This window comes from Oncorhynchus masou, unplaced genomic scaffold (genome assembly GCF_036934945.1).
Source record: "Oncorhynchus masou masou isolate Uvic2021 unplaced genomic scaffold, UVic_Omas_1.1 unplaced_scaffold_1581, whole genome shotgun sequence".
Taxonomy (NCBI): domain Eukaryota; kingdom Metazoa; phylum Chordata; class Actinopteri; order Salmoniformes; family Salmonidae; genus Oncorhynchus; species Oncorhynchus masou.
The window spans coordinates 22523-34268 of NW_027005881.1; the positions used below are offsets into that span (position 1 = coordinate 22523).

An 11746-nucleotide genomic window follows, 5' to 3' on the forward strand; every position below is an offset into this window, starting at 1 on the left:
TACATTACCAGCTAAAATATTGCAATCAGATTACAAATTCTTTTGAAAAACTAGATTACTTCTCGAATTACTTTTAAATTCAGAATCGATGTTTGTGAAAAAATACATTGACACTTTGTTTTCTCAATTTCATTCAATTCAGCGTTGAACAATTGTGCAAGTTGAAGTTTGTCCGCCTGAGCGGGTATGACCAGAAGTCAGAGACCACTATGACACACCAAATGTGTTGGATGGATCCTTTGTCTTTTCTAACACCTCTTTATTAAAGGGAAAGTAATGCAAAAGTAACTGAACGTAATCTGTTAGTTTGGGTAATTCACAAGTTACGCTACGGATTACAATGACACTTAACTAGTAACGGATTACATTTAGAAAGTAACCTACCCGACCCTGTTTATGATTATTGATTTGACACCAGGCAAAGTCCCATACCAATTATTGCATACAATAAAACTCTTATTCCTGTCACTGTGTGTAAATATTAACCAACCTACTACTTTAGTCTTGTTTGAGTCTCTATGGTATTGGTCCCACAATAGCTCAGACATGCTCTCCCATTCTCACTCACAGTTTCAGTACATTGTATAAAAACTTCATACTTCCTCCTGTTTACCACACAACTGATAGTTAGTTGATTTAGATGCACTATTGTAAAGTGGCTGTTCCACTGGATGTCATAAGGTGAATTCACCAATTTGTAAGTCGCTCTGGATAAGAGCGTCTGCCAAATGACTTAAATGTAAATGTAATGTAAATGTAGTAAATGGTGAAATGACATTAAAGTTTGATCATGTAAGTTTTGATGACGGAGGGGGAACTACCCACTTGCAGTGTACAATGTAAAAGACGGGAACAATTAATGAATGTGATCCATTCATGTGTCTATTATTGTTAAACGTCTCAGGTTGGGTGCATATTTATGATACCTTTGATTGTTTTCCGAAAAAATATTTAAGATTTTATTGACATGCAAAAAATTAAACCGTTACAGAGTAGTTAATAATATTATTTGCACTGGCGTACCACACACTCTCTGCACCCCCCCTCTCCAAAAGAAAAGGTGGGTACACCCTGGAGGTCAGCCCCCCCCCAGATAACATATGAACATGTCATAAGCCATGGCAAAAATGTTTAAAATGACAGGAAATTAGCTGCTAAACTTCAACCTTTTCTCTAAGCCTCAGAGCAAAATGTGTAGAATAGCAGGAAATGTGCTTAAAAAATGCAAATTTCTCTCTGTCCCATTGCAATATGTGTAGAATTGCAGGAAACTAGCTTTAAAACAGCAACACTCTCTCTCAGCCTCATGGCAAAATAGCATGAGATTAGTTATAAAACTGCCTATTTTTCTTTGCCCAGTGGCAAAATGTGTAAAATTGTACGACGTTAGCGGTTTCCCCCTCAACAAAAAATATGCAACTGCGGTGCATACTAATTCTGTCACATTGTTTACCTACAACTGCAAAAGAGGATTTTTTAGATTTCATATATGTCACAATTCAGTTAAACTGTTGTCCTTTGACGTACAGGAATGTTCCGGTAGCCACTCCCAACAGTCCCAGAGTCAGGCCCACTCCACAGAATACAGCAGGACCAGCACTGGACCCACTCACCTCATGTATCTTACACTCTGGGGGACAAGAGGAGAGCGGTGCCATCAACACATTGAAGAAATACATATTTCAACTATTATATATTACAGTGGCAATAGTTTGAGGAAACATTACCCTGAGTTTCAGATTTTCTTATATCTGATAGGCTTCCAAAGACCCAAGATAATTTAATAAATACCCTATTTAGAGAAACAGTTTCTCACCCCAGAACCTGGTTTTGGGGTCCTCCAAGGCTGTGTGCTCCACAGTGCAGGCATAGACATCCCCCTCCTGTGGAGTGAAACTCAGGCTGGAGAACTGGTGGAACGTTCCATCTTTATTAGGATAGTACCGACTGAGAGACGCTCCCTCAGTCACCTCCAGGCCATTCTTGGTCCAGTTGACTTTGACAGGCGGGGGGTAGAAATGATTGGCAAAGCAGATAAGGGTGTTCTCCACCCCCAGCACCTCCTCAGCCCTGGGGTAGATGGTGCTCTCAGGGGCATCTGGGGGGGGGGGAATACAACCACTAGCTTTAAAATCAATCTCTCACTGTAATACAGAAATGTCACTTTTCATCTTCGTTTTAATTATTGTCATAAAGTTGATTTGCTCTTTACCTTTTACCTCAGGTGGACACTTTTCTTCTAATATCCAAAGAGCCAAGGCATCCTGACACAATCGTCTGCCTTTAACGGCATTCTTGTAGAAGTTACGAACAGTGGAGCTTGGGAATGGCCCCAGGAACTCAGGCAATGTCCAAACTTCCTGTCCACTCTGGAAGTCAGCATATACCACTTCCTCCCCATCCATCTGAAGCTCCGCCTCCGCCTCCACCTTTGTCTTCTCAAGACAGCCCTGCACATAGACGGTCTCATGAGGAACTGGAAACCCAAACAGATAGCATACAAGTTCAGTTGAGTGATAAATACACCAAATCATTTACATCAGCTTCAATCTTTACAAAGTGATTGAACCAAATACTGGTTCAAAGTCTATTTTAAACCGTTATTACACTTCATATACCCAGTACCTTGAATAAATTAATATGACCCTGGCCCTAATTCAAATGGCATTAAAATCCATAAAATACTTACTTTCTGCCGAAGTGCAGACGACCGCAGTAAGAACGACAATTGCCACAGAGAGGTTCATCTCTCAGTTCGTGAGCGTGTGGGAGAACTCTGCCGAGAACAAGGCACTGACAACTCCAGTGCTGGTCCTTCCTCTCGTTTACAGATAATAATGCTGAACATGCATTACCTAGACTAGAACCAATCAGAACATTTATTTCACTCTCACTCTGTATCCATGAGGAAACAGTTTACAGACCAGGTGTCTCATTTATAAAACTGGGCGGGAGATTCACGTCAAAAGGTGGCGTACGGACAAAACACAGAAAGTGTTTACATACAAAAATATTCTGATTTTTAACAGTGCGTATGCAAGTCCCACGCCGGTTTTCCGTTAGAAATCACAATCAACTCGAAATTTGGCGCATGTGAGCGAGCGTCTTGTCCCACCCTTTTAACGGCCATAGTTGCCTATGAATAGTCACTGACTGCATGACAACAAATCCCGACAAAAAGGCAATAAAAAAAACATTTCACCCAGTGTGAAATGGAAGTTCTTGTAGGGGAGGATGAAGAAAGAAAATATATGCTTTGGTGGACATAGTGGGGCTTTACATGTGGCGGACGCTGTGGATGCTGCTGGCTCAGAAATGAAAAGGTGGTCCGACAAAAGTGGAGGTCAAAGGTGCATCGCCTTACAGTGTTCTGCCACGGCGGAGGAAAGGACACCGGAGCTCAACCCCCTTGCCGGTATTATAGGGGAATCCCTCCTGAGTAGTGACGGACATGCAAGACGCACCGGATGATCCAGGTACGTAAATAGTATTCACACGTTTGAAAAGAATAAAGCAGATGCATTCAAGTTGTTCAAACATTTACACATTCTATTGTTTTTAGTCTGCGTGTTCCAGCGGGTTCGGTGGCGCTGCAGAGCGGGAACTGAGTGTTCTGAGTGCCCCCAGCCCCGGCGTCTCCACTGCACCTTGTGCGTCAACCCTCCAGCAGCCGTGTCCTCACAGATGCAGTCCTGCAAACGCAAAGAGACACCATCAACGCTGTTAACGAGGTTGCCAAGGAGTTTAAGTGCAGGCACGGCTTTGTTAGTTCTGGTGCTTCTCTGTAAAGTTGGGCCCACTACAACACAGATCCAAGAGAACAGCTCTTGGTAATGGGAACCAGCTCATAAGCCACTCCTCATCATTGGCCAGTAGATCTTGCTGTTCTCTGATAAGCCGCTCTCGCCAAGCCGCTCTCCATCTTCCAACAGTGCCAAAGCAGCTATTGTGCGTCATTACGCATTGTAATTGCATGCGTTTTAATAACCATCCATGTGATTGTCAAAGCTACCCAATTGCGTAACACCTTCAGGTGTGGTAATTACCCTGACTGTAACTGATAGTTCTGCGCAACGAACATGTGATAACAATATGAAACTGTGCACTCGTATCTGCCCGACTGAGGCATCGTAAACGGCTTCAGTTTAAACAGAATTTGGACTGTTCACTAGTATTTATGAGAATACATTTCATAACATTCATGTATTGTTTAATAATTACAGATCCAATTAAATGATTCCCGATTAAACTGGACCACATGAGGGGTTCTTTGCAAAAACATATCTCCGTTTGTATTTATCCTAAATCGTGTCTTTGGTGTGTGTGAACTCCAGGTAACTCATACCATGAGGTAATATTTCGATTTATTTCACACATTTGTATTAATTTCAAAGCGTTTCTTGAGTTTCCATCCTTCTGCCATCGGCGTCGTAGTTTCTCATTTCTCGAGTTTGTGTGTGTACATGTGGGCCAAAGTATCCATGGAGGACCGCACATTCTCCCGTCGTTTTTTTATTTTTATAAATCAAAGTTTGCTTAAAGTGACGTACGCCTTCTGTGCGTAGCAACGTTTATAGAGGACTCTGGCACTATGTTTAAGCAATAAGGCACAAGGGTGTAGCATATGGCCAATATACCACGGCAAGAGCTGTTCTTATGCGCAAAGAGGAGTGCCTGGATACAGCCCTGAGCCGTGGGATATTGGCCATATACCACAACCACCAAGGTGACATATTGCTATTATAAACTGGTTACCAACGTAACTCAAGCAGTAAAAATACATGGTATCATACCAGTGGTATATAGTCTGATATACCATGGCTGTCAGCCAATCAGCATTCAGGACTTGAACCACAGTTTATACTCTTGTTTTAAACACTTTATACCACCAGGAGGCACTGTCACATCACCTACTGTATTTCTCTATTTTAGAAGGCAGGATAAATCCAGTCTTCTTCCATTAGCTTTTTGATCAACCCTTTGAAATCTTGTTTGTTTTTCCTGGCCCAGTCAAGAATTTCATAAACAAAGCTGTCTGAATGGTCAAACACAGTTCAAACTAGACTGAACGATAACAGAAAGACACAAGCCGAGATCCAGCATAATCTTGTCTCTCTGGGTAGCTCGGAGTAATCTTTCTGCCCAACTGTCATTGATAAGCCTCAACCTTGTCTTGGGTCTTAGTATATCTCAATGTGGTACTCACTTGATATAATTTACAATGGCGGTTCGGAAGGCTTTGTGGGATCACACCGGCAGGTATCGTTACTTGTATTTATATAAGGAGTCTGACATATTACTGAGGTGTGGCATCTGCACTGTAGCCAGTAGGGGTGTGGTATTTAAATAGCATATTCTCTGCATTGCTATACAGGTAAGGCTCTATAGCTCAGTGGTTAGAGCACTGGTCTTGTAAACCAGGGGTCGCGAGTTCAATTCTCGCTGGGGCCTGACATATTTTGGCCCAGCTGGTTTGTGACCCTGAGACCAGTAGCACCTGTTGTCATGCAGCAGCCATTGTACTGTTGCTCTCTACAGTTAGCCAGCAACTCAAACTAACCCAGCCCTGGAAAACACATTATGAAGTCTCTTCTCTACTTCATCTCCCAGTTTTGCTCCCAAGCAAAGGATAACAGCGTCCGAAAGAGAAAGTCATCTTTCAAAGCTGTCAAATCTCATTACAGCAGGTGATTACAGAATGTGGCACAACTAGTTTGTTCAGTAAGGATGATAAGTATTTTGTTTTTTAAATACATTAAAAAACAGGTAACAATATGTTGAGTGTTACCTTACAGAGGGCAGATAAAACAAGTAGCAACACTATCATCATACAGCAACACAAAAAACACAAATATAATTTCAGACAGATCAAGGAGCAATCATCATAGGAAGGTCAAGTTATTCACTCTATTGTTTTTCCTGTAGACAACCAACTCAGATGTGTAGACAGTAGCTAGCTCAAAATGTCTGTGTAGACAGTAGCTAGCTCAAAATGTCTGTGTAGACAGTAGCCAACTCAAAAGGTCTGTAGACAGTAGCTAGCTCAAAAGGTCTGTGTAGACAATAGCTAGCTCAAAAAGTCTGTGTAGACAGTAGCTAGCTCAAAATATCTAAGTAGACAGTAGCTAGCTCAAAATGTCTGTGTAGACATCCCCATCATGACGTCAGCCAGATTGGGAGTGATAGTCTCTCGACACTAGAGGCGCTTCCCTTGTTGTCGAAAGGGGGCCAAAGTTATCCATTGGATCCCTCGCTCTGTAACAGTCCCTGTTGGTCCCTCTCCTTGAGAGTCTCTCAGACACCTAGACATTGTTCCCCATAATGGTCAATGTCCCTCCCAGGCCATGACAGACACACGCTGAACTCCCATCTCCCAGCAGGCCTTGCGGTCAGGGTACAATGCAGGTGGCCTTGCGGAGCGCCAGGTAACCGGTGACGGCGTCAGTGGGGAGCAGGCGCAGGAAGGAGAACTCCTCAGATGACGTGAACCTCAGCTTGGTCTGGGGGTCAGTGTAGTTCGCCTGACACATGGACACATAGCATAATGCAGAGTGAGTGTGTGTGTGTAGTTCACCTGACACATACAAAATGACAACAGCTCACAGAGAGTCCATAAACATGTGTGAAGACTGTATTTGTGTCAGTTACTCACGGGGAGTCCAGAGATGTCTGAGTATTTCTTGGCTGGCTTCAGGGAGGGAGGGGCATCGATGCTGTAGTCTGAACACAGCAGGCTCAAAGGTTAAATTCAGGCAATCAGAGAAGGCTCAGAAAGAATCAGGTCAGAAGTAGCTTATAGTTACACAGCCGTCTGTTAAAATCCCCAAAATGGCTATTCATTTTCACTGTAAACATCTTTCAAAGCAGAAACATTGACCCAAAACATCTTTCATACACAAAGTCAGACACACTCACAATTGGGGTCATTGATCTTCCAGGGTAGAGTCCGTTCCACTGCAAGAATCTGTTTCAGGTTTTTCCAGGTCCGGTTCTTTTTCCTGCTGCAGCTCCCCTATCCCTGAATGCTGTAGAAAGGGGGAGAGGAGTGAGGCCAAGACAAGTGAGGGAAAGACAGAAAATGCTCTATCAACCAGTTATCATTTCACAAGTGTCCCCCCCAGTCTGCTCACCACAAATATTGGGTCTTTGAAGGGCAGGGGTTTGGCTGCTGGTTCCGTTGTGGCTGGACCTACAGCGTCAGACACACCCACTGCCTTCCCCTCAGACACTGCCTCCACTGCAGTCACCTACAGGGTCAGTTTAGCAGAATGCAACATTTTGGAATGTTTAGATAGAAATATGCCAGTGTAACGGATGTGAAATGGCTAGCTAGTTAGCGGTGGTGCACGATAATAGCGTTTCAGAGACCATGACGTAGTGGTTCCCCTTGCTCTGCAAGGGCCACGGCTTTTGTGGAGGGATGGGTAACAATGCTTCGTGGGTGTCAGTTGTTGATGTGTGCAGAGGTCCCTGGTTTGAGCCCGGGTATGGGCGAGGGGACGGACTAAAGTTACACTGTTACACTATGTTTATACAACATGCCTCTCTGACATGTAAAATAAGTGATCATGTAGGCTCTATTCATGGCATTTCTATCTGCAATGTTGTTTGGCAACTGAACTTGGCCCAGGGGACAGCTCAGCTGTTACATAACTAGCTAGATCAACCAGTTTGGACAAAGTGCAGCCAGCATTACAACCATTATGTAATCTCCCTACTTTTCAAGTTTTTTGAGTGATCTTTGGTGTTTAGAAAAACAAAAAAGAGATTAGAGTTTTTGACTGCAGAACGTAGATCATAGTTTTCAGTGGGACTGATCTGGAGATGATGAATACGAGGTTAAAAAGTGGTGAAGTGAGGCTTTAACCGCACCCTAGTCATGGACTGTTCTCTCTACTACCTCAAGCCTAGGTCCAAAAGGCTTCATAACAGCTTCTACCCCAATCCGTAAGACTCCTGAACAGCTAATCAAAGGGCTACCCAGACCCCTCTTTTAAACTGCTGATACTCTCTGTTTATTACCTATATATAGTCACTTTAACTCTACCTACATGTACATATTACCTCAATTACCTCAACTAACCGGTGCCCACGCACATTGACTCTGTACCGGTACCCCCTGTATATTGTTACTTGATATTTATTTATTATATTGATATTGTTATTTTACTGCTGCGGATTAACTACACTATATTATTTAATTACTTTGATTTTCTATTTTTTACTTAACTTCTTAAAGCATTAAGGGCTTATAAGTAATCATTTCACTGTAAGGTCTACCTACACCTGTTGTATTCGGCGCATGCGACAAATACAATTTGATTTAACTGTATTTTTTGTAATGGGAGGACCCCTTACCACGACCAACAAAATTATTGTTACTATATCATCGAAATCAGATCAACATTTGAATTGGTCTGTCTATTCCTCTGCATATGTAGTAGCCTTCTAGCTAGCTAACTAACTAACTAGCTAGCTTCGGGGAAACTACCTGTGCTTGTGTCGGGTTTGCGATGGGCTGAAATTTCTTCTTCTTGCTGTTGTTCCCACTGGCGAGTACAGCAGGAGAGGTGGCGGTGTTAGCAGGTCTCTTCTTACCGCGGAGCCCGGCCAGGCTAGAAGCCAAAACCAACGTCTGTATTTTACCAGCTGGCGAAGCCGTTACCCTGACCGCCCCTTCTACACCCGGGCTATGGTTCGGAGAAGCCATTTCTCTGTAAATGATTTACGCAAAAAGACGGTTAAAATGTTCATAAACACATGTTCTATTGTCATTGAAAATATTTTTCTCGCAATCACTTCCGGGTCAAAACTAGTTCTAACGGCCTTCTTCTGTAAGGTTTTATGGCAGACTACAACCTACTCGTGTTTTTTGCCGCCATCTACTGTTTGGCTGTTTGTCAGCCTACTATTCTGCATTATTAATTCATTACGCTGTGAAGAATTTCCCTACCAACTAACCCAACAACCTCACCACCACCACAGGACCCTATCTGATCCTACACCAGGCCAACAGCCTGGTAGGACAGGACACTATCACTAACAGCTTGTAACTCTTCTGCAGTACAATCACATCAGTGGCTGCTGCTGAGGGGAGAATGTCAAGAACATAGCAAATGGAATGGCATCAAACACCTGGAAACCATGCGTTTAAAGTATTTGATACCATTCCACGGATTCTGCTTCAGTCATCACCCCGAGCACGTCCTCCCCAATTAAGGTGCCACTGTAACCGATGTGAAATGGCTAGCTAGTTAGCGGTGGTGCGCGCTAATAGCATTGAGCCCTTGAAGTAGTGGTTCCCCTTGCCCTGCAAGGGCCACGGCTTTGTGGAGCGATGGGTAACAATGCTTCGTGGGTGACTGTTGTGTGCAGAGAGTCCCTGGTTCGAGCCCGGGTATGGGCGAGGAACAGACTAAAGTTATACTGTTACACCACCAACCTCCTGTGAATCACGTACACCCAAATACTTATCTGCAGGTGCCACCACAACATCTATCCTCTGTGATTTACTGCTGCGGCTCATTTACTGTAGTCTTCTTCTACTGTTTAACTCTAAAATTCTATTTGGAGAACAGTTAAAACAAACAAAAATGTCCCCCAGACATTATCACCACAAAATTAGGTTTATGACTCTCATCGTACACAGCCTACTTGTGGAACAGTGCAACTTGAAATAGATGCATAAAACACGCCAAGGCCGACGTCAAATACCCACATCAATGTGAAAGTAACCGGAGCAGAAAACAGCTGACTGCGAACGCAGACGATGCCACAGACGATGCCACAGACGATGCCACAGACGATGCCACAGACGATGCCACAGACGATGCCAGATAAATCCTACAGATGCATTGAAATAAAATGCATACGTTAAAGGAATTACTTAGGCCTACAATCGACAAGAACCCATAAAGACAAACAAAATCGACCAAGGAATGAAGAAAAACCTACACATTAAGGCGGCGCCTGTGATTCAGCACCGCTGAATGGACAGCGCCTTGGTCAGGTCGACATAGTGGAGCTCCGTGGGGTGTGACTGTCCAGTAGCCAGCTAGAATTAGGCTATTCACTTTAGACATTTTCTGGGCACATTTGAGTAGCCTACAACGCTTATATGAAAATCATAACTGGCACATAGATCTTTAGAAGTTGTAGGATCAATTGTAACTCATGAAAAAGGTTTCAGACCCCCTGCTCTAGGCTATATGAAGGCATGCTTGTGGAACGGAGCATACAGTGTACAATGACAGTTCCCACCAAATGTGTTGCTCTGCATTCAGAGATGTTGCTTATATTGTGTAAGGCCAGCTGATGTTTGTATTTGCCTGTCTGCATTATTCACCAGGGAAGTGAAACATTCTGCGAATATTGAAGCATTGCATCAACAAGGTGTTTCTGAGAATATTAAAATGTGTCAAACGAACAAGGCGGCTTGGATTATATTGAAACATTTTGTATCAACAAGACTACTCTGAGAATACTAATATTGCAACATCATAGGCAACACAGAGGCGGCCCACAAACATTTCCCCCCTGCCAGCTTGTCTCTGTCTTATATTATAGTGTGGCCCTCGCAGCATTCATTATATCCAACAAAAACAGCTCCAGATCTACACTAGAGCTAAATAACTTAGCAATATTTCATTAAGTTTTGCCAGCAAGATTGATCTATTTGAATATTCAGGAAGATGGTCAAGCAAGACTGATAGAGGGATAGGTGAACATACATTATACCGGGGCAGGTAGGCTACAGGTAGAGATGCAGGCAGAGGATGACGATGTAGGTCTACAGCAAGAGGTTTAAAAGTTCGCCCAACTAGGTAATCAATAATGATAAATTATTTCCATTATCATTCTGTCACTGCATGACAATGCACATTTGTTACAGCCAACAATCATTTGTTATTGTCTTTGAAGCCAAAAACAAGACATGCATTTGTGGGAAATGCTCTAAATAGCAAATTGTTCAGTTGTTTATTTTCATACCAACAGGCTTACGTGAAACCAAAATTGCACTGGCCTACTGGGTGAATAAATGAAAATAACAATTAGGCATACAGCTATCACAACAGATATTTTTAAATAGCAACAAAACAGCTTTTGGTTTCGAATGGTCAACATCAACGGGGCTCCCACCCAATTAATTTAACCTCTGGCTATCCAGATTAGAACAAGGTTTCACAAGGCCATGTTCAAATGCCAACGTCAAATCCAAAGCAATTGGCGCACTGCCTAATCAGCTAACAGGCAAAGAAAATGGCACTGTCTCTCTGCTTTCTAAAAGTGACAGAAAATGGCACCGTGTCTCTGCACTCTGCTTTCTAAAAGTGACAGAACATGGCACTGTCTGCACTCTGCTTTCTAAAGGTGACGGAACATGGCACTGTCTCTGCACTCTGCCTCAAGTGACAGAACATGGCACTGTCTCTGCACTCTGCTTACTCAAGTGACAGAACATGGCACTGTCTCTGCACTCTGCTTACTCAAAGTGACAGAACATGGCACTGTCTCTGCACTCTGCTTACTCAAAGTGACAGAACATGGCACTGTCTCTGCACTCTGCTTACTCAAAGTGACAGAACATGGCACTGTCTCTGCACTCTGCTTACTCAAAGTGACAGAACATGGCACTGTCTCTGCACTCTGCTTACTCAAAGTGACAGAACATGGCACTGTCTCTGCACTCTGCTTACTCAAAGTGACAGAACATGACACTGTCTCTGCACTCTGCTTACTCAAAGTG

At 43.2% G+C, this 11746-nt stretch overlaps 2 protein-coding genes and 1 non-coding gene across 3 annotated transcripts; 1 reads left to right on the top strand and 2 right to left on the bottom strand.

The window, feature by feature from the left end:
- Nucleotides 1–1436: 1436 nt before the first annotated feature.
- Nucleotides 1437–2843, bottom strand: LOC135531402 (H-2 class II histocompatibility antigen, A-Q alpha chain-like). Its single transcript, XM_064959441.1, has 4 exons — nt 2690–2843; nt 2213–2476; nt 1817–2098; nt 1437–1630 (listed from the first exon to the last, which is right to left on the bottom strand). The coding sequence occupies exons 1-4, from the start codon at nt 2745–2747 to the stop codon at nt 1500–1502; spliced, it is 735 nt and encodes a 244-aa protein (XP_064815513.1). The 5' UTR covers nt 2748–2843; the 3' UTR covers nt 1437–1499.
- A 2535-nt stretch (nt 2844–5378) lies between these two features.
- Nucleotides 5379–5451, top strand: trnat-ugu (transfer RNA threonine (anticodon UGU)). The gene has a single exon. It is a non-coding gene; the product is annotated as a tRNA-Thr (tRNA).
- Nucleotides 5452–5650: 199 nt separating this feature from the next.
- LOC135531403 (INO80 complex subunit C-like) lies at nt 5651–8805 on the bottom strand. Its single transcript, XM_064959442.1, has 5 exons — nt 8492–8805; nt 7107–7247; nt 6916–7012; nt 6653–6720; nt 5651–6521 (listed from the first exon to the last, which is right to left on the bottom strand). The coding sequence occupies exons 1-5, from the start codon at nt 8708–8710 to the stop codon at nt 6390–6392; spliced, it is 657 nt and encodes a 218-aa protein (XP_064815514.1). The 5' UTR covers nt 8711–8805; the 3' UTR covers nt 5651–6389.
- Between the last annotated feature and the right edge of the window lie 2941 nt (nt 8806–11746).

Bases quoted from the DNA above. Each gene is read 5' to 3' on its own strand.
- LOC135531402 (XM_064959441.1), bottom strand. From the start codon at position 2,747: ATGAACCTCTCTGTGGCAATTGTCGTTCTTACTGCGGTCGTCTGCACT. The intron at 2,477-2,689 runs GTAAGTATTTTA...TTGGGTTTCCAG, and splicing joins CGTCTGCACTTCGGCAGAAA to TTCCTCATGAGACCGTCTAT. The intron at 1,631-1,816 runs GTGAGAAACTGT...CTTGTCCCCCAG, and splicing joins CCCCAAAACCAGGTTCTGGG to AGTGTAAGATACATGAGGTG.
- LOC135531403 (XM_064959442.1), bottom strand. From the start codon at position 8,710: ATGGCTTCTCCGAACCATAGCCCGGGTGTAGAAGGGGCGGTCAGGGTA. The intron at 7,248-8,491 runs GTAGTTTCCCCG...CTGACCCTGTAG, and splicing joins CAAACCCGACACAAGCACAG to GTGACTGCAGTGGAGGCAGT. The intron at 7,013-7,106 runs GTGAAATGATAA...ATTCAGGGATAG, and splicing joins GCAGACTGGGGGGGACACTT to GGGAGCTGCAGCAGGAAAAA.